General features: G+C 43.2%; 1 protein-coding gene across 14 annotated transcripts in view; it reads right to left on the bottom strand.

Moving 5' to 3' along the window:
* The window catches only part of EPB41 (erythrocyte membrane protein band 4.1), a 171,503-nt gene that overhangs the window by 43,093 nt on the left and 105,595 nt on the right, over positions 1-22,815 (bottom strand). For all 14 annotated transcript variants that reach the window (XM_055140803.1, XM_055140802.1, XM_055140801.1 and 11 more), the window contains exons 8-12: positions 22,489-22,576; positions 20,448-20,600; positions 14,455-14,552; positions 11,689-11,861; positions 2,079-2,275 (exon numbers count right to left, since the gene is read on the bottom strand). In XM_055140803.1, the coding sequence (XP_054996778.1) occupies positions 2,079-2,275; positions 11,689-11,861; positions 14,455-14,552; positions 20,448-20,600; positions 22,489-22,576 (709 nt within the window). The remainder of the gene's footprint in view (positions 1-2,078; positions 2,276-11,688; positions 11,862-14,454; positions 14,553-20,447; positions 20,601-22,488; positions 22,577-22,815) is intronic.

A 22,815-nucleotide genomic window follows, 5' to 3' on the forward strand; every position in this document is an offset into this window, starting at 1 on the left:
GCCAAGGCTGGAGAGGAAGTACAGCGGGTAAAGCTCTTGCCTACATGTAGCTCACAGGTATTTGATTGAGAGCAGCTCATGTGGTTTCCCTGGGCCCCACCAGGAGTGATTCCTGAGTGCAAAGCCAGGAGTAACCCTTGAGCATCGCTGGGTGTGACTCAAAAACTTAAAAAACGGGAACCGGGAGCCGCGCCACGAGGTCTCCTAACCCATTTTGGCACCAGAGCGGATGCTTGAGCCATGCATTTTGACTGTGAACTGAGCTACAACCTCGTGCAGCCCGGGGAGGGATTTTTTTCCCTCTCCACCCCATTTTTCTGAGCGAAAATGGCGGCAGCGGCAGCAGCCACGCGGTGAGAGCCACCCTCTAAGACCCCTCCACCAGGAGGTAGGACTTTCTTTGGTGACGTAGCCTGTAGGTGGTCCTGGGAGGGGGGGCGTTCCCGGCGCGCCTTCCACCCAGAGATGAACTGGGAGCCGCGCCACGAGAAGCAAACCCTCTGCGCCTATTGACTGTGATCCTGAGGTCTCCTAACCCATTTTGGCACCAGAGCGGATGCTTGCAGCCATCCATTTTGACTGTGAACTGAGCTAAAATATTAGAAACCCAAAACCGCGCGGCCACGATAGCCGCCACTTTGAAGACTCAAAGTCTTCACTCTTAGCAATGAAGAGAAATTATTAGATGATGCCTATTCAGCAGGCCTGATTGTTGGGGAAAATTTCCAATCAATAATAGTGAGTTCTATATGGAAATATGGAATGTACTCAATATATATAGAGAATAATGGGAATATCATTAGCTACTTAGATGGGGGGTGGGGTGGGAGGGGGGTGTATTGGGGTTCTTGGTGGTGGAACGAGTGCACTGGTGAAGGGATGGTGGTTTAATCAGTATTTGACTGTGACTTAAACCTGAAAGCTTTGTATTTTTTTTCTTGTTTTCATGGTGGTTCAATAAAATATTTCTTTAAAGAAAAAAAAACTTAAAAAACGGTAGAATAAAAAAATCTGGAAGAGTTAAACTTTTGTTTTGTTTTGTTTTTGGGTCACACCCGGCAATGCACAGGGGTTACTCCTGGCTCTTCACTCAGGAATTACCCCTGGCGGTGCTCAGGGGACCATATGGGATGCTGGGATTCGAACCAGGGTCGGCCGCGTGCAAGGCAAACGCCCTACCCGCTGTGCTATCGCTCCAGCCTCATGAGTTAAACTTTTTAAAAGATGATCACCGTGCGTTTTGTTTTATAAGTTCATTTTTAAAAGATATAAATTGTGAGTAACGTGTGATTAAGTTGTGAATCACTTGAAAATTCTGGTACAGGAGCTAGAGAGACAGCAAAGAGGTTAAGGTATTTGCCTTGCATGCAGCCAACCCCAGTTTGATCTCCAGAACCATATATGGTCTGTCTGTGCACAGCCAGGTATGTTCCACAAACAAACAAAAAATTCTGGGATAACTTAAAATCTTTATAACATAATTCTATGGATCTGCATGGGCAATATCTTCCTTCAGAGAGAGCAAGGAAGAAAAAACTTTGCTAGGATTCTATAAGAATCAATTGCTTTAAATCAATTGATTCTGTAAGAATCAATTGCCAGGGGCTGGAGAGATAGCTCAGCGAGTAGGGCGTTTGCCTTGCATGTGGCCAACCCAGGTTCGAATCCCAGTCATCCCATATGGTCCCCTGAGCACCGCCAGGAGTAATTCCTGAGTGCAGAGCCAGGAGTAACCGCTGTGCATCACCGGGTGTGACCCAAAAAAAGAATCAATTGCCAGGGGCAGAGCCATAGTACAGGGTAGGGCGTTTGCCTTCCACATGGCTCAGCCGGGTTCACTCCCGAACTACATAGGGTTCCCCAAGTTCGCCAGAGTGATTTCTGAGTACAGAGCCAGGAGCAACCCCTGAGCACAACTGGGCGCAGCATCCTCCCCTCCCCCCATTAAACAAACCAGTGAAAACAATAACAACAAAAAGAAACCCTTGCTGGGCCAAGGGGCCAACACCTTGGAATGAGAGAGTGGGTCAGCGGGGTCGGGGTGTCTGGACGGGGACATTGGGGACGCTGTGCCATACCTTCCATACTTCTGTGGGCTCAGGCTCTGCCTGCTCAGGGGGCACGTCTTCTGTTTTGACTTCCACCTGCACGATCTCCTTCTGCACTTTAGACACGGCTGGTTTTCTGGCAGGTGCGCCATCGGTGATCTGACTCTGAGCGATGGCTGGTGCGGAGGTGGGCCGAGGACTTCGGTCTGTGGAATCACCAGCTGCAGCTGCGTGAGAGGGAAACGGGAAGCGTGTATGAAGGCCAAGAGCCCCGGGACAGCGTCAAAGGCACCAGGTGACATGATCATGAATCTAGGACACATATTTGGTGTCCGGTGTGCTACTGTACAAAGAGCTAAAAAAGAAATTATTGGTGTTTTTCTCGGTAACAGAGGGGAAGAAGAAAGTTCAAAGTGCCCTTCACAGGCAACAAAAATGTGTTGACCAATATGTTCTACAACGGGAAGACTGGGAGGGACACCAAAATAAGAACACTGAAAACTGTTTAAAAAGTCAGCCAAGACTGACTCGTTTTCTGCCACTGCCGCAATGCCACATTCCCTACATAAAACACCCAGTGAAGCTTCAGAAGCTGTCCGTATTATAAAACAGGAACTGCCACGCCCCCATATCTGGACCAGAATCTGACCTATATGATGAATCAGTCCATGAACTCGAGGAACGGGATTCCACACTGGCAACCACAGAGCAGGCTCTGCTGGTGGCAGCAGCTGCTATCAATGAACCAGTCAGCGAGGCAAGACAGAGCCAGAGTACAAAGGTGCCATGGAAGGCGATGTTCAAATGGGGCCTTTTAAAGGTTCCAGGGGCGGAACCGAGCAGCTCACTGCAGAGATGCCTCCGGACTTTAAGCCAGGCCGACTTCACTGGGGTACCTCAGACGGGGGCAGGTGTCATCCCTCCACTTGCCTCCTACAAACCCCGGTGGCTGCCAACTTTCAGAACCCAATGAGAAGCGCAGGTATGCAGGTTCAGTAACGGCAAACTCCAGGCCTCAAGGGATAAGGGATGGGCCGGCCCTTCTCACCACAGCCCCCCACCCCATCCCCATGGGATCCTGGAGGTCACGCTCACAAACTGCCTCCGGCTGCTACTTAAGCTCCTTAATGGCCATGATCCAGAGACAAGAGTCTCCAAACTGAGCAGCTTACTGCAAAGATTTCTCCAGGCCCTAATTATCTAAAATTTTAGAATTCCGGGAGCATGCGGCTGCAAGACATCTTATGCTATTCATAACAAGCAATACAAAAGAGAGTATGGGGGGGACTGTCTGTCACAGAGGCAGGGGGAGGGGTGAGATGGGGGGGATACTGGGGACCTTGGTGGAAGATGTGCACTGGTGGAGGATTGGGTAATCGATCATTATATGACTGAAACTCAAACAGGAAAGTTTTGTAACTGTATCCCACAGTGATTAAAAAATAATAATAATAATTTTAAAATAATAAATAAAGGTTTCAGGGGCTACCGGTAATGCTCTGGAAATCTATACATAGCCTCTTTGTCATCTGCAGACTGGGTCTACAAGCTTCAGATTCTCACTTGTTTTTTTTTTTTTAGAATTTATTGCAGTGAGCCCAGCAAGTTCAAGTAAAGAACTTTGAATCAACTTAAGAGTCCAAGGTGAAGCTGTCTCAAACATTCAAGAAAATATGCAGACTCCAATCAGACAAAGGAGAATGAAGAGGAAGAAGCAGATGACACTGATGTGGCCATTAAGGGTACAGAACGTGTGAAGAGCAACTATGTAGAGAGCGAAGGCGGGCCAGTCCTGAGAACAGCAGGAATGCTACCGTAGTGCTATTATTCAAGTTTGTAGCCAGATGAAAAATTAGGATTTGGTTTTACCTCTGGTATTTAAAAGAATACCTGTAGTTTGATTTGAAATTTCAAACTGTTTCTATCACAATGGCTTTTTGTTAGACTACACACACACACACACACACACACACACACACACACACACACACACACACACACAGCAAGGCTGTACCTAATAATCAGTTTTAGAGACCTGCAATGTAGTCTCTAGAGGAAAAAAAAGTTAATTACGTCTGCTAACAGAGGGTAGGGTGCCTGCCTTGCATGTGGCCGACCTGGGTTTGATCTGGGCACCCCAAATGGTAAGGTGAGCCCCACCACTCCTGAGCCCCCTCAGCAGGGATTCTTAAGCACAGAGCCAGGAATAAGCACTAAGCACTCCAGGGTGTGGCCCAGAAACAAAAGCAAAAAAGGATTAAGTCTGACTGCTTCTTTAAAGTCTTCTGGGAGTAGTTACAAAACAACCTTATAAGTGGTCCTGGTGGAAGATATATATGTTTTGATGCTTGCTTAAGGTTAAAGAATTTGAACTGGAGAGGCATGTCCACACAGCGCAGCAGGTTGGGGGGTTCCAGGGGAGCCCCCCCTGCCCGGGAGCCATTGGGAGAGTGTCAGAGCCGCACACCAATGGAACAGGGTAGAATATCCCTACACACAATCCCAAATGTATAATCATCTAAATGTGAAGTGAAGCAAGGAAAGCCTCTTTTAACAAACGGTGCTGGCCTAACTGGACAACCACATGCAAAAGAATGGGCTTAGACCTCGACCTGACACCATGCACAAAAGTCAGATCAAAATGGATTAAAGACCTCAACATCAGACCACAAATCATAAGGTACCTTGACAAGGTCGGCAAAACCCTCCAGATATTGAAGATAAAGGTATCTTCAAAGATAACATGCAACTGACCAACCAAGTGGAAACAGAGATAAGCAAATGGGACTACATTAAACTAAGAAGCTTCTGTACCGCAAAAGATACAGTGACCAGAATACAAAGACAATCAAAATGGGAAAGGATATTCACCCAATACCCATCAGACAAGGGGTTGATATAAAGGGTATATAAGGCACTGGTTGAACTCTACAAGAAAACATTCAACCCCATCAGAAAATGGGGCGAAGAAATGAACAGAAACTTTCCCAAGGAAGAGATATGAATGGCCAAAAGGCTCATGAAAAAGTGCTCTACCTCACTAATCATCAGGGACATGTAGATCAAAACAACCATGAGATACCACCTCACACCACAGAGACTGGCACACATCCAAAAGAACAAAAGCAACTGCTGTTGGAGAGGATGTGGGGAGAAAGGGACCCTTCTACACTGCTGGTAGGAATGCCGACTGGTTCAGCCCCTTTGGAAAACAATATGGATGCTTCTCAAAAATTAGAAATTGAGCTCCCATTTGACCCAGCAATACCACTGCTGGGAAAATATCCTGGAGAAGCAAAAAGGTATAGTCGAAATGACATCTGCACTTATATGTTCATCGCAGCACTATTTACAATAGCCAGAATCTGGAAAAAACCCGAGTGCCCTAGAACAGATGACTGGTTAAAGAAACTTTGGTACATCTATACAATGGAAAACTATACAGCTGTCAGAAAACATGAAGTCATGAACTTTGCATATAAGTGGATCAACATGGAAAGTATCATGCTAAGTGAAATGAGTCAGAAAGAGAGAGACAGACATAGAAAGATTGCACTCATCTGTGGAATATAAAATAACAAAGTAGGAGACTAACACCCAAGAATAGTAGAAATAAGTACCAGAAGGTTGACTCCATGGCTTGGAAGCTGGCCTCACATTCTGGGGAAAAGGCAGCTCAGATAGAGAATGGAACACTAAGTAAAATGTGGTTGGAGGCTACGCACGCACAGAAGGGTGGTGCATGCTGAAAGTAGATTAGAGACTGAACACAATAGCCACTCAACACCCCTATTGCAAACCACAACACCCAATTGGAGAGAGAGAACAAAAGGGAATACCCTGCCACAGAGGCAGGGTGGGGGTGGGGGGAGATGGGATTGGGGGGTGGGAGGGATACTGGGTTTACTGGTGGTGGAGAATGGGCACTGGTGAAGGGATGGGTCCTCGAACATTTGTACGAGGGAAACACGAGCACGAAAATGTATAAATCTGTAACTGTACCCTCACGGTGATTCACTAATTAAAAAATAATTTTTTTTTTAAAAAAAGAATTTGAACTAAACACTTTTCTCTTTATCCATTTATTTACTTATTTATTTATTTATCTTGCTTTTTGGATCCAGGGACTGACCAAATAGTTATTCCTGGCCCTGCACTCAGGAATTACTCTTGGAAGTGCTCAGGGGACCATATGAGATACTGGGAATAAAACCTGGGTCTGCCGCGTGCAAGGCAAACACCCTGCCTGCTGAGCAATTGCTCCAGTCCCAACACTTTTCTCTTTAATAAATCATTTCTTAAAATTGAGGTGGGGCCAGAGAATTAGCCCAGCAGGCGGAGCGCATGCCTTGCATGTGAGAATGGTGCTTTGTCATGGTCCTCGGGCACCACTAATTTGGATCTGGGGAAACCATATTATATTGTCTTGCTGACAGCCATGCAAGACAGGCTTTTATAGACAGGAATGAAGTATGACAAAGTGCCAGTTATTTATGCCAGCTGTGGCTTCCTTCTCTGGTGCAACCCATCCTTTCTTGAAAAATAAAGATACTGGGGCCGGAATGTGGCTCAGTGGTCAAGCTGGCCACCCAGTAGGACCCTTGGGGAACCATGCAGTACTGGGGTTGATGCCAGGTTTCATCAATCCCAGGTTGATCCCTCAGCCTGCAGGGCTGCGATACTAGATCATCACCCTTTCACGTATTGAGAATTTAACATTTTCGTTATTGTGGCCAGAGTAACAGCTGAGGGTAGGGTGCTTATCTTGCACGCGGTCAACCCAGGTTCAATCCTCAGCACTCTATAGGGTCCCCTGAGCACTGCCAGGAGTGACTCCTAAGCATGGAGCACTTTGGAGTGTTCCAAAAATTAAAAAAATTAAAAATAAATACTCATTGTTTTGGACGTGATTTTTTTTTTTTTTTTTTTGCTTTTTTGGGTCACACCCAGCGATGCTCAGGGGTTACTCCTGGCTTTGCACTCAGGAATTGCTCCTGGCAGTGCTTGGGGGACCATATGGGATGCCGGGGATCGAACCCAGGTCGGCCGCGTGCAAAGCAAACGTCCTACCCGCTGTGCTATCGCTCCGGCCCTGGACGTGAATTTTTACAGGTTTCATTACATACTTGCCTACTTTCTTTTGTAAGAGTACGTGGTGGCCTCCCAAGTGGTACTCAGCAGGAAGCAATTCTTGGCCTCCAGGCCAGCCACTCTACAGGAGGGCTTGAGGATGAGTGCTGTGGATTACTTGGGCCATGCTGGCAGTGCGAAGGGGCCTTGAGGGCTGCACCCAGAGATGCTCAGGGCATGTGAACTTGGATGGAAGTAGGTCAGCTGAAGGCAGGACTTGTGCCTCAAGCCCTCTGTGCTCTCTCACTCTCTCTCTGGCCCCATTCCTGAGCTTTCTTGGTGGAAAAGGATGTTTGGGGCCACACCTAGCAGTGTGCATTGGCTATTCCTAGTTTGGTACTTAGGGGACCCCATGCAGTGCCTGGGATCAAACTGGGGACCACTGCATTGCAAGGCAAGCACCTTAACCCTTCCACTGGTTCTCTGGCCCTTTCCTGCCTTCTTAAACTGAACGTACAAAACTTCATTTACCCTAATAACTTCTGTTTCATAAGCAGTAGGCCACTCCCCACAGCAGATGCCATGAAAACAATGGCCCAGCTTCACAGGTTCATAACTAATCTCAGAAGAGCTGCCAAGCCAAGCTGATAGAACACAGCTACACTGGTCTTCAGACTGAAAAGTCTGGGGCACCCTCGGGAGGGGTGTGGGCCAAGCCGCTGCCCTGCTGAAGCCCTGGCAGCCCTAGCAACGCCCCACATTCAAATGGCCCAACTTCTCTGTTTCATGATTCATCTCTGCACACACCAGGCAGATTCAACTCCCAAGCACACTGGTTTGGGGATTTAAAACTCTAGGGTCTTCTCAGAATGGGGGCAGGCAGCTTCCCCCCATCCCCCTGCAGCCACACCCACACCCCATAGCCACCATGTAAACAACAGACCACGTCACAGTTCCCCGACTAATCTCAGAAGAGATGCCAAGCCAACCTGATACAACTCATGGGTACACCAGGCCGATAACTCTGGGGTGCCCGTGGGAGGAGGGACAGACCAAGACTCATCCCAGTTCTACAGATCCCGGAGCTCTTGGAATGCATGGCCACAAATGGCTCCACTAACAACAAACAGCTCAGGAAACTCTCAACAACATTAATGGCCCCACTGTGAGATAGAACAGTTTTCATAAATTTTCTTTTACTGAACTATCTTTTGATAATTGCATTAGCCATTTAGTTGTAACAAGCAATATGAAATAAATTATTTTGTTCCTGAAAGGGGACAGGTTGTGGGTGGGAGGAAAACTGGGGATACTGGTGGAGGGAAGGTCATACTGGTGGTAGAATGACTGAAACAAATACATTATGAACATCTTTGTAAACAACTTTTTAAATCAAGCTTTTTTTAAAAAAAAAGATTCGTAAGTCATAAGCAATAGGTAAAATGAAAGAATTCCATCAATCAGACACAAAAAATTAGAAATTTACAATTACTTCATACACACATGAAAAAAAGAAATGTTTGTTATCCTGTAATGATCTCAAGTGAAAGAAATGATTCCTTAGAGGACGCCTAGGGAAAACGGTGGAAACACAAGCTCCTACTAATCTTGCAGGGAGAATTATGGGGCTTCTAACAAGTTCCTGCTCCTCCTGGGCACGGTAAGCCAGTCAATGCAAGAATGGCAGATGGCAGACCAAATCTAACAACACAAGGGAATGTGACAAAATATTTTGCTCACAGTTGTGTTAAAGTAGCATTATACATGTGTATTCACACCTCCTCTCTAAGAATTAATTCCACTTTCCCTGGCATCATAGAAACGTAGTCCATGCTTTCACCATGTGCTATTTTGCCACTCGTATTTGGTTTTAATCCAAAACTAATACTGCAGAGCCAAATTATTTATGTCTCCAGCATTCCTAGCCCTGGCAATCTGTACTGCCTGTGGAAAAGTAGGTATAAGTGTGGAAACAGGCACTTAGAAACAGAGGTAGGAAGAAAGTTTCCTCATTTGTAAACTGTGGATAACATTAACTCTCTAAGACATTTTAGGAAGGTATAGTCAATGAATAAGAATGCTTGACTTGGCATTAGGAATGCCAAATCTAAGTCTTTATATTTCTTTCGTTATGAACTAACATTATTTCAAGAATATGTTGGGCAAAATTGATTATGCACTCATCAATATGCAATTTAAGTGAAAAACAGCATCTGGGATCCTGGGAGAGGCAGATTTCTTTCCTATTTCAGTAAGACTGCAAACTAAAGGATCACAACAGAGAGTCACAGTGGGGGTTATGGTTGATTATTAGAACAGCTCGCGCTCTCTCTATCTCCCCGTTATGGCTGATTATTAGAACATCTCTCTCTCTCTCTCTCTCTGCTTATTGTCTACCCAGCTATACACAGGGCTTCCTTCCTTTAGTCTCTGTGCTTACGGATCACTTTTGACAGTGCTCAGGGTATCATGTGTGGTACTGGGGACTGAACTTGGGTCGGTAGTGTACAGGACAAGTGCCCTACCCACTGTACTATCTCTCCAGTCTTAAAACTGCTTTCTAGAGCTCTAATTCATACCTTATGTAATACATCCACTTAAGTAAATTACTTTTTTTAAAAGTAAATTATTTTTAAGTGATTTTTTTAAGTGATAAAAGTTACTTTTACCATTCAGGTTTTTACATTTATTCATATGCACAAAATTTAGCACAGAGAGGCCAGAGAGATAGTACAGTGGCTAGGCTGTTGCCTTGCAACTTGGGTTCAATCCCTAGTACCCTATACAGTCCTGACGAGCCGCACCAGGAATGATCCCTGAGCACAGAGCCAGGAGAAAGCCCTGGGCACTACTAGTTGTTGCCCAAACCCCCTTCCAAAAAAGAAAATCCTATTACTTTGCATTTCAGAAGGTGTGGACTAAGAAGGATCGGTAGTGGTGATTCTCTGGACCCAGGAACATCAACATTACACTGCTTTTGTCTAACAATTAAGTTCTCAAAGCCATCAGAGTTCCTGTTCTATTAACATAACTCCTGCTAGTATGGTGCAGGTACAATAGGATCAGTAGGTCCTTTATTCGAGAGTCCATGGCTCTCATAGGAAGATCTTGAAACGCCAATAGAAAACTCAGTTGGTGCTCAGGTACTCCTCAGACAGGTGAGCTACCTAAGAACAGGGCTCTGGTGTCTGTTCCATTTGAAATCTCCCAAGATAATACATATGTATTTTCCTGGCAAGAATTGGCAAGACTCATGTGCAGGGGGCCGGAGCAATATAGAGTGGGTTGGGTGTCTGTCTGCCTTGCATGCAGTGACCTATGTTTGACCCCCGGCATTTCCACATGGTCCCTCGAGCACTGCCAGGAATGATTCCTGAGTGCAGAGCCAGGAGCAACCCCTGAGCATCGCTGGGTGTGACCCAAAAATCACCCCCCTTCCCCAAATAAAAAGCACAAAACAATCATGTGCAGGGCTGGAGAACTAGTACAGCAGGTAAGGTCTTGTACCTAGTCAACCTGGGTTTGATTCCCAGCACTACATTTGGTACCCAGGACAGTGCCAGGAGTGATCCTTGAACAGGCTATCTCTAACACATACCCTCTTGCTGAGAGGATTAAATTAACTTAAAAAATAAAAGAGGGAAGAGGGGAGCCTAATAGTGAAGGAAGCGTCTATTAAAGAGTGGAGGGGTTTGGAGAGAGAGTACACGGTTAATGCAACTGCAGATCCTGGTTCAATTCCCAGCATGGTACATGGTACCCTGAGTCCTGTCAGAATGATCCCTGAGCACAGAGTCAGGAGTAAACCCTGGACATCTCTGGGTATGGCCCCAAAACTGAATAAATATATAAAAATAAATAAATATGGAGAAGGATTCTAGGAAAAGAACGGGAAAAGTTTCCAACATCTCAGTTGTTGAGAACTTCTCAGTTACTGAGAAGATAGTACACAGAGTAAAAGAAGAAACTAAAATAGAACCACAAAATTTTTTCCTCTTCAGGGCATTGCTGGAGATGGCCTAAAAACCAAAACCAAAAATCATTCTCCTCCTCAATTTAGATGTAATTCAGATAAAAAGATAACATGTAATTCTGCTTGCCTTGAGGGGGTCACACCTGATGGTGCTCAGGAATTATTCCTTTCGGACTCAAGGGGAATATATCGGAGTGTAGAGGATCAAACTTGAGTCAGCTGCATCTAAGGCAAGTGCTTTACCACTGTACTACCTCTCCAGCCTGGTTCTCACTTTCTTAAGATTATTCCAGTGAGGGGCCAGAAAGATTGCACAGCAGGTAAGGCCTTGCAGATAGTTGTCTCAGTTAAAACCGCAGCACTTTCATATAATCTCTTGAGCACTGCCAGAAGTGATTCCTGAGTGCATAGTAATGTAAGTATCACTAAAAACAAAAACAAAAACAAGATTATTCTACTGAATTAGGGAACTAGAAAAATCCACCTCATTTTACAACTGAGATTCTTTAATTTGGCTCTTATTTTGACAACGACATTTCCTTTGTTCTATCCTGAAAGAGCAAAGATCATAAGAAATCATTAATATTCAACACGCACCTCCATCAAGGCTCCGGGACGCCCGTTTGCTGGCTGTTCGTTCAAAGTGTGGAGCAGGCCTGTCAATCAGAGCGCTAGCTTGCCTGGTCTGAGCCTGAGTTCGGCCACTGTATCGGAATTTGGATCCCAGCGCGAGGAATTTGCTTTTAGGAATGGTGTCTGTAGATGTCAGTCTGGGAGAGAAAAACAGCAATCAATTTTCATACACGATCTTATTCTAATGAGACCATTTATTTAAAGACAAAATCTTTATTTTAAAATGAATTTTGAAATGTTTTCTCAGCCATCTTAGAGCTAACAAAGACAGATCTCTGATCAAGCAATCATTTATCATTCAATATAATTTCTCAAAGCAACAAGGACAATTTATTTGTGGTCTATAGACATACAGGGCTTGATGGTTTTCAAAATATTGCACCTCAAAAGACACACACGCTTCAACGCTGGAATCAAACCAACATGCAAAGCAGATGCTCAAAATGTCCCTGGCCCTCAAAATACTTTTATAGCTCTGTATTATTATTGCTGCATCCCTATAATACTTTCATTGTTTCATATAGGAAATCGAACCTCAAAAAAGAAATTACTTACTTCAGGTCACATAGTTCTTATAAAATTGAGTGGTGACCAAGTCCAAACCCAGGGCTCCCCCCCAACTCTGCTGCAATAATTATTTTGTCAAATGCACCCCAACTTCAATTATTGGTTGGATTGGAAACCTTTTGCCTAGGCTACCTGGCTTATTTTCAACCCAGAAACCTTCCTCCTAGACAGAACCCTGTGCTCTCCTTTGTCATAGCTTTCACTGTATTGAACCGGAACCACCTCTGCTCATCTCCCCTATTAGACTGTATGGGAAGGAATAAAAAGTGAAACTTAATCATCTTTGTGTTTTCATTTCTGGCACTGTGCCCAAACTAAGCACAGATTCGGTATGCAATATATATTTGTTGAATAAAGAAAATTTCTACATCAAATACAACCAAAGAGAAAGCATTTTCCCCTTGGGATATCTTAAGCTGCAGCAGCCTATTAAAACAATGTAGTGAAGCATTGTGTATTAATACACCCTCTTATTTTAATAAAATGGTATATATGCAACCCAAACATTAAATACTGGTAGCAGCTAAAATATGCACTACAAATATGAAACATTTAAAGTAACAGTTTTCCATCCTTATTCTTTTGATCTTAAAGAGGATGCTGAAAGCACAAAGAAATATCTCAATGATACTAGTTAAAATTCTTTAACTGGGGAGCCAGGGAGCTAGCAGAGTGGGTAAGTGCTTGTCTTGCATGCGGCTGACTTGGGTTTGATCCCCAGCATCTCATAAAGTCCCCCAGGCTCCTCTTACATTTATTTTGAAATGAAAATTAAAATATTATTTTTTTCTATCCTTTGTGCTAATTCTGATAAGAAAATACAAACAGAAGGAAAACATTTTATTGTTTCCTCTCTCTAAAACCTGCATAAAGAAGCAAATTTCTGACGTGAGGTCTAAAACAATGGTTGGAAATAATCTAAGATGTAGTGGGAAGATGTGGTAGGCTTCACGATGATGGTCCTGATGCTGAGCCAACAGGCTTGGGGCAGTCTGTCATCCTATTCTCTTCACTGGATGCTCTGGATGCCACTGGCCACGATAACCACATCTTTATTTGCTTTGGGTTTGGGGGTGACACTTGGCAGTGCTATTGAGAGCTCCTCCCAGCTCTGTGTTCGGGGGCTGTGCTTGATGGTGCTCAGAGAACAATACGGTGTGGGGACCACACCTGGGCTTCCAACATGCAAAGTCTGTACCCAGTTATTTGAGGTATCTCTTTGGATCAAATAAAAGCATTTTCTATAAAGACTGATCTGATCATAACTAGTTGACTCTTTTGTTTGTTTTGGGGCCACACCTGGTGATGCTCAGGTGTTATTCCTGGCTCTGCAGTCAGGAATCACTCCTGCCGGTGCTTGGGGGAGGGATCAAATGGGATGCTGGGGATCAAACCAGCGTTGGCTGTGTGCAAGGCCAACATCCTGCCCACTGTACCATCTCTGGCCCTAAGGTGGCTCTTTTTAATACAAGCAACTAGTTGTCTAAAGTTTGTCTTCTCTACTAGAGTATGTGGTCTTTCTGAACAGGGACTACCTTGTGGTATATTCCCAATGCCCAAAGTGTTCATGACGTGGCTGGTTATAAAGCAGATATGATAGGAACAGAGTGGGGGCTGGGGGGGGTGAAGGACAGTGGGAAGGCTGTTTGTCTTGTATGCGGCTAGTCCTGATTTGATCCCTGGCACCCCATATGGTACCCCTGAGTACTGCCAGGAGAGATCCCTGATTGCAGGGCAGGAATAATCCCTGAGCACCACTGGGTGTGGCCCCCAAACAAAACAAACAAAAAAAGAGCAGACATGATAGAACTTTATTCAGTCTTCTAATTATCTGATACAACTGGGCTTCAAAGAGAGTCACTGTGGTCCCTTTCTGGGAGATAATCGGCTTCAAATATTTAACCTTCCAGTAGAAAAAACCTCATGGAAACTAGTAAACATAGGAACCTCTCCCTCTCTACTCTCTTCCTTCTACCATATACATAAAGATGCTTTGGGAATGTTAAACATGTGTTTCAAGCAGAGAAGAGCTAGATTCATTGTGTTTTGCTAAGGATGATCTCACTGAGCTAAATAAAAGAATGCCAGCCAAACAAAGAAGGGAATCTCAATAGCAGACTTAAAATAGAAACATACATAATTTATCCTAAGTGAGAATAATACCTGAAAAATGTGTGATGCTCTACACAGACTTTCCATAATTTCTTAGCTGCTCGATAACTGGGAAGTTTGAATCCGATGGTACTTTCATACTGTTCTTGCTATAAAAATAAAAATAAACATAACATTAAGTATTATTTCACTAGTCATATAATATCAGGGAAATATGGTGCATTACAGACCATTGTAAATAAGAAAAATGTTAATAGTCTCAAGACATAAGATACCACTATAAAGTTTTTCCTGTTCATGTAAATAAATTAACTTACTTAGGGTGACTTTTTCCAAGCAAGAAAGCCAAGAAATACATTTTATATTATTTATTTTTTTTAACAACACTCTGAAAAAGAAAAGTCACCTATTTTTTTTTAAAAGCATAAGGAAAATAATGCTCTAGTGCCAAAATATCTTGGTCAACATAAATGAAAATAAATTATCAACTAAGAAGCTACTTTAATAAAATATTCAGGGAAAAACATAAAGCATCTTTGATTTTTAATTTCTCTATTTTTCTTACAATTTACAAATAAATGTTCATTTTAAAAGTCAACATATCTGGCAAACTATTTGTCTAGTAAGGAAAACTGTCACGTTCAGAAAAGTATGAAAGACTCATGTAGAAATAAGAAGAAAGTATCATGAAAATTTCATGAAGAAAAAAAATCAAGAACTTAATTATTCTGAACATGTGAATTATTAATGACATTAAGAACAGCAAATTAAATTTAAAAAAATAAGAATTATAAATTATCTCTAATAAGAGCTATTGATATTTTATTCAGAAATAATCTCTGTAACTCTTCCTAATTATGAATCTAGTTTAATAATCCAGAAAAGACCACTGAAATCTCTGTGAGATCTCTGAAAGAACTTTACTCTTATTCTTTATTTTTAAAGATTAAATTGTGGGCTGGAGCAATAGCACAGCGGGGAGGGCGTTTGCCTTGCACGAGGCCGACGCAGGTTCGATTCCCAGCATCGAATATGGTCCCCTGAGCACCGCCAGGGGTAATTGCTGAGTGCTTGAGCCAGGAGTGACCCCTGTGCATCGCCAAAAACGAAAGAAAGGAAGAAAGAAAGAAAGAAAGAAAGAAAGAAAGAAAGAAAGAAAGAAAGAAAGAAAGAAAGAAAGAAAGAAAGAAAGAGAAAGAAAGGAAGAAAGAAAGAAAGAAAGAAAGAAAGAAAGAAAGAAAGAAAGAAAGAAAGAAAGAAAGAAAGAAAGAAAGAAAGAAAGAAAGAAAGATTAAATTGTGTTGGTAAACAAGAAAATAAAGATAGTGAGCTGGAGCAATAGGTATCGGGTAGGGAGTTCACCTTGCACGAGGCTGACCCAGGTTCAATTTTTTCGCCCCTCTCGGAGAGCCTGACAAGCTACCGAGAGTATCTCACCTGCATGGGAGAGCCTGGCAAGCTACCCGTGGCATATTCGATATGCCAAAAACAGTAACAACAAGTCTCACAATGGAGATGTTACCGGTGCCCGCTAGAGCAAATCGATGAGCAATGGGATGATAGTGATAGTGATTTAAAAAATAAAAACACCTACATATAAATGCTGTATAGTTGAGAGACATAAGTAAATCACCCTTTGATTGTCCAGAAATTGCGCTCTGGTCATTAAAATTCCTTCAATCATTATTGAAGGAATTTGAATTATGTTATTTGAATTTGAATTATTGAATTATGGGATAATTTTAAGAGAGAGTAACAGGAGCTAAAAGTAAATGAAGTAAATGAAATAATAGGAACTGGAGATTTTGATTCAAAATCACATTCTTAAATTATTTAAAGACCGCTCAGTTTTTTCCTATGATGCATCATTAGCACACTGACGCCGGCATGCACACCAGTCGCTCACACTTGGATGTTACTTAACACAAATTTCAGGGCTGACCCTAGTGTACCTCTTTGACAAAAGCAAACCATATCCTGCTAGGATGACTAGGAGCATTGAAGCATTGCCCTGCTAATCTCTTGCCTTTGGTTCCTGCTTCAAGCATACTTTATACGATGGAAAGGAAACACATGTTCACTTCTAGTGCCAGCTTGCCAATAACACCAACATGAGATATTATCATCTATATATTTAAACATGAAGGCACTGAGATCAGGGAAGTTCTTTGCTCGATCCTACAGCTACTAAGTGGCAGTATCATAATCTCATGGCTTTTCCTACAGTATGGTACTTCTAGATCATCTAACATAGCTTCAAAATCTGTATCTTTGAAACTGTTTTCTCAAGAAATCTGCATCTGTGAATGGGGAGATGGTTCCAAGGACTGGAGTTCACGTTGTGTAAGTGGAAGCCTGGGTTTGATCCCCGATACTTCATGATCCCCTGACATTGAGCCAAGAGTAGCCTCCAAGTTTTGGGGGTATGGCCCCCCAAACCAAAATTAATTAATTGAATAACCCCCCAAAATTTTTTGCATTTATAGTTGACCTTTAAAGAAACTATAACTTTTGTAGTTTCTATGATTCTTGTTAATATTCGAGCATACGAATTCCTTTTCTGCCTTCTCAAATTAAAACATAGGATTGTTGATAGAACCAGGCACAAAGTAAGTCCTCAAGTGAGTATTTGCGGATGACTGGTTCTTGGGAGAAGGCCGAGGGCAGCGCCAAGAGCTGAGTGTGCTAGCATGCTGGCGCCCAGGGCTCCACTCCAGCCTCCACCTGCTCCTCTGAATATCCACGGGGATGACCCTGAGCGCTGAGCTGGGAGCAGTTCACTGCACACCACCAAGCATAGCCCAAAACAAAATAAAAATGGCTCCTTCCTTGATCCCCAGCACTACACACAGTCCCCAGGCACTGCCAGGAGTGATCCCAGAATGCAGAGTTGGGAGTAAATCATGAACACCACCAAGTTGTGGCCCAAAAACAAGCAAGAAAACAAAGACATCTGAATTTAAAACTGAGAGAAGACACTGACCATTCCAAGTTAGGCACAGGGAAATAATGATGGCATTAAACAATGTTTTATTGATAATCCTTTCCCTAAAATTTCAAGGTTGCACATCCAGTATTCACATGCCCAAACTGAGCCATTCCTCACAGGTAGAGGGTGCTATATACACACAAAAGCTACTTTCCATTAGTCACAGACTTTTCTGTTCAGAAATTTTAGTTATCTTATTTAATCAAGCCAATGGTGACAGACATATTATGTCTCCCGAATAATGAAGAACCAGTCTTAGATTTGTCCACTCTTTTGCTTAATAAGTGACAGAACAGAAACTAGACGTTCTTTTCCTTGCAGTGCAAGTATAGCTCTTTACTCTGAAAGTTAAATTTCCCTAACAAGTTATTACTTGAATTTGACCACTAGTAACTGAGTTATCAGGCACAAAATGATTAAAGATCTAGAACTGGACTGGAGAGATAGTATAGCAGGCAGGACACTTGCCTTGTACGCGGCCAACCCAGGTTTGATCCCTGGCACCATGTTATCCCCTGAGCCCTGCCAGGAATGATCCCTGAGTGCAGAGCCAGGAAAAAAACTCAAAGGGCTTGAATGTATGTTTTTCAAGTCACAGGCCTGGGTTCAATCCCTTCAAAATTTCATGGTACCTTGCCAAGTACCTCTGGCAGTGACCCATAAGCATTAAGTAGTCTCTGAGCACTGCTAGGTGTGGTTCCCAAACAAGACAAAACAAAACAAAAAATCTAAAGTATAGAACACAACCCAAGAACATATTCTGAGTAAACACTAGAAGCTATGCATATATTTTATGCATTCAATTTTAATTGAGTAGTACCAGTGACTTAATTCCATGACTGAATTTTCATGTGTACCAGGAATATGGCTTAATGGTAGAGCATATGCCTTGTGAGTATGAAGCCTTAGGTTCAAAACTTGTCACTACAAAAATAAAATAAAAAACCTCATGTGGGGCTGGAGCGATAGTACGGCGGGTAGGGCATTTGCCTTGCACGCTCTTAGGCATCCCATATGGTCCCCCATGCACTGCCAAGAGTAATTCCTGAATGCAGAGCCAGGAGTAACCCCTGAGCATTGCTGGGTATGACCCAAAAACAAAACAAAACAAAACAAAAAACTCATGTAACTGAATTTAAAAATATTTTCACAGGGGCTGGAGAGACAGCTTCACATGCAGGAGGCTTGGGTTTGATATAGTACAAGTGAGCACAGGGACAGAAGTAGGTTCCAAGCACTGCTGACTTTGGCCAAAAAATAATTTTTTATTTGTTTGTTTTTTGGCCACATCCAGTGGTGCTCTAGCTCTGTGCTCAGGGCTCACAGCTGGTGTGACTCAAGGGACCATATAGGGTATAGGGAATTAAACCTGGCTCAGTTACATGCAAGGCAAGTACCCAATCCCCTGTATTATATGGCCCCACCAAAATAACGTTTTTCTCCTCAAACACTGCAAGGAACAAATTTATCAACTCAAGCTTCTCTTTTGGCCATGGAATATTTGCAACCAGAGGAGCAGCAGTGAGGAGGAAAAACCTTATGGGACTGATACATAAAACAAAATTGTCAGTCCCTGAATAGTCAGCTGTGAGAGGCCACTTAGATCAATGGTTATTAACTAATGGTCCACAAACCAGTACACAGAGACCAGAGCAATAGTAGAGCAGTGAGGGTGTTTGCCTTGCATGCAGCTGGCCTGGTTTAGATCCCTGACACCACCCCACGCACTGCCAGGAGTAATTCCTGAGTGTAGAGCCAGGAGTAACTCCTGAGCACAACTGTGTGTGTCCTCCGCAAAAAACAAACACAAACTAGTACACAGATATTACCGGTCCTTAGATGGATAAAGGTGGAAGATCACTATATATATATATATATATATTTTTTTTTTTGCTTTTTGGGTCACACCCAGCGATGCTCAGGGGTTACTCCTGGCTTTGCACTCAGGAATTACTCCTGGCGGTGCTTGGGGGACCATATGGGATGCCGGGGATCGAACCCAGGTCAGCCGCGTGCAAGGCAAACGCCCTACCCGCTGTGCTATCGCTCCGGCCCCTCACTATATTTATGCAGTGGCTCTCAGAGTTAACGCAGTGGTTCTCAGAGTTGATGGATCTTGGAATCACTTAAATAGATTTAAAATACTAAGTTGGAGAGATTAATACAGGGGTTAAGTGGCTTGCCTTGCAAAAAGCTGACCCAGGGTCCTTCAGAGCCACCAGGGGTCACTCTGAGCACAGAGTTAGAAACAGACCTTTCATACCACTGGGTGTGGCACCAAAACCAAAAATTAGTTAATCAATTAAAAATAGAATTAATGAAGGGCTGGAGTGATAGCACAGTGGGTAGGGCGTTTGCCTTGCACGCAGCCGAACCGGGTTCGATTCCCAGCATCCCATATAGTTCCCTGAGTACCGCCAGGAGTGATTCCTGAGTGCATGAGCCAGGAATAACCCCTGAGCATCACTGGGTGTGACCCAAAAAGCAAAAAAAAAAAAAAAAAAAAAAAGAATTAATGATACCTACCACTAAGAGTGATCCTGAGCCCAGAGCCAGGAGTAAGCCCCTAAGCACTGCTGGGTGTGACACTCTTATTCCCGAAGCCTGGCCCCCCAAATAAAAACTACTGACACTGGGGTCCCACCCTCAGAGATTATTCTGATACAACTGTCATGGCTGGGGTCTGGCCTTCAAACACATTACTGAGAATATCAGAAAGACATTAGGAATTATAAAAGCTCTCCAGGTAATTCAAATAAGAAGAAGTTTGGGGCTAGAGCGATAGCACAGCAGGTAGGGCGTTTGCCTTGCACGCAGCCAACCCGGGTTCGATTCCTAGCATCCCATATGGTCCCCCAGCACCGCCAGGAGTAATTCCTGAATGCAGAGCCAGGAGTAACCCCTGAGCATCGCCAAGTGTGATCAAAAAAAAAAAAAAAGAAGGAGAAGTTTGAGAATCTCTGTCTTAAACAGAAAATGACATAACACAGAAAAAAAATAGATGTTTGGAACCAGCTCTGTTTGTTTCAGAAGAAAATAAACATGAATTTCATACCTCTCCAGGTCGAATCTTGATGAAAAAGCTGCTACGTTTGTAGGAAATCTTCAGCACTTTGGGCCAAGGAAAGCGGTTAATTCTCAGCTTATCTTTGTAAACCAGAAGGCCACTAGAGCAGACACCCAGGATGATATCCACTCCTTCCAAGTCCTTAAAAAAGAAAAGCACCAGCACTTTAGTCTTGAGCAAAGTGCACGACACACTACTGGCTATTAATAGATAATCCAGAGTTACCAATAATCAGAGGCACTTGCCTTACACAGGACTGGCCTTGGTTCGAATCCCCCAATACCACCAGGGTTCATGCCCATGCCCATGTACAAACCCCTGTGCACCACTAGGTGTGGCCCAAATCCTACCCAAAAAAAATCCAATTCCAATTCAAGCTTAATCTTTCTATTACTATTACCCACTTCAAGAAAACTCAAATAGGGGCCAGAGAGATGGTATGCGGGTAAGGCACTTGCCTTGCATGCAGCCAACCCAGCTTCAATCCCTGGCATCCCATCTGACCCCCCAAGCCCCTCCATGAGGGATTCCTGGGTGCAGAATCAGGAGTAACCCCTGAGCATCACTAGATGTGGCCCAAAAACCAGAAGAAAAAATAATAAAGCTTATTCTTTAAAAAAAAAAAACTAAAAAATATTTTATACATAAAAATGTTCAGATTTCTATAAAAATCAAAGGATAAAACTGAATATCTAAGCATTAGGGTTTTATTATCTACTCCTATGGTGAAATACGATGCTGCTATTAAATAACTACATAGTGTCAGGCTATAACTGAAAAGGGCTTGAGGTCCTGAAAAGGTCCCCAAGGTGGACCTCTGTTACTGCATGGACACGCCTGGGTATGGCGGCCATGGCCCTTCCCGCCGATCACTGGGCAGAACACCAGACCCTAGACTGGAACAACCAGACTAAGTGTTGCCAGGAGTGACCCCCACCGCAGCCACCATGCTCCAGAGGCAAGCAAAAAAAAAAAAATTAACAAACAAAACCCACAGAGTTTGTGAAATAAACAAAAAAATGATACATTATGACATTAAGAGAAGGGAACCAAGATAAGTACACAGTTTGAACCCACAACATGAAAAAATACAGAACAGATGAACATATCAACATGTTAATGGCATTCTAACAATAAAGAAGCCCCCCTAGCAGCAGGGTTGGGGCGGCTGGAGGAGCCACTCCCAGAAAGGGCTGGTTCAGTGTGGGGGCGGCGTGCCTGGGGCCACCAGAGCCAGGCCTGCACTGTTCCAGGGTCACGTGGATTGCAGATCAAATCTAAGACTTCCCAGATGCTACGTTTATGCTTTATGGCTTGAGTCACCTCCCCAGTCCTTCATGTCATTCTTTTAAAGATATTTTTGTCTTTTTGCGTCACACCGGCAATGCTCAGGAGTTACTCCTGGCTCTGCACTCAGGAATCACTCCTGGCGGTGCTCTGGGGACTATATGGGATGCCGGAGATGGAACCTGGGTCGGCCCATGCGAGGCAAATGCCCTCCCTGCCATACTATCACTCAGGCCCCTTCATGTCATTCTTACGATTTCATTATTAGTAATTTTCTAGGTCTATACACACAAATATATGTGACTAATAAATATGCTTATGCACACATACCAATATACATATATGTGATAAAATTAGCCCACATTTACAGAGTTCTTTATAAGGACATTTTTAATTGTGTGTCACCAATGCCTACAATTCAAGGAAAATAAATTCTACCTGAATTAAATTTCACCTGAAGTGGCAGATGATTAGCTAAGTAATCCAAAGGCATCATCACTCCTTTTCCCCAAATGAATATAAACATATATGACCTAGATGTCAACTTTTATTTTGAAGGTATAATTGCAAAAGGCCAATTTGATTCATACATTTAATATATTTAACATATTCAATGAATGAACTTAACAATAGCTACTATCTCTTCTGAATATTTTATTATACCCCACGTAAAGGTTATTTTTAATAGCATATGACACAGGTACAATACATGCATATTAATAAAGGTCAAAGTTATCATTACCTTTGCTTTATGAAGGTCAACACCATACATAGACAACTTTTTGGCATTCTCAAGAAATTCCAAGTCAGCTTGAGCTGGAGTCATGGACCTTTGGTAGAACAAAAATTCAAAAATTGTCTGAGTGTCAACAAATAACATTTGTATATTAACAAACTTTACATAAATGCATAGCACTGTAGCACTGTCCTCCCGTTGTTCATAGATTTGCTCGAGCGGGCACCAGTAACATCTCCATTGTGAGACTTGTTGTTACTGTTTTTGGCATATCGAATACGCCATGGGTAGCTTGCCAGGATCTGCCGTGTGGGCAGGATACTCTTGGTAGCT

The sequence above is a fragment of the Sorex araneus genome, chromosome 5, assembly GCF_027595985.1.
Source record: "Sorex araneus isolate mSorAra2 chromosome 5, mSorAra2.pri, whole genome shotgun sequence".
Lineage (NCBI taxonomy): Eukaryota > Metazoa > Chordata > Mammalia > Eulipotyphla > Soricidae > Sorex > Sorex araneus.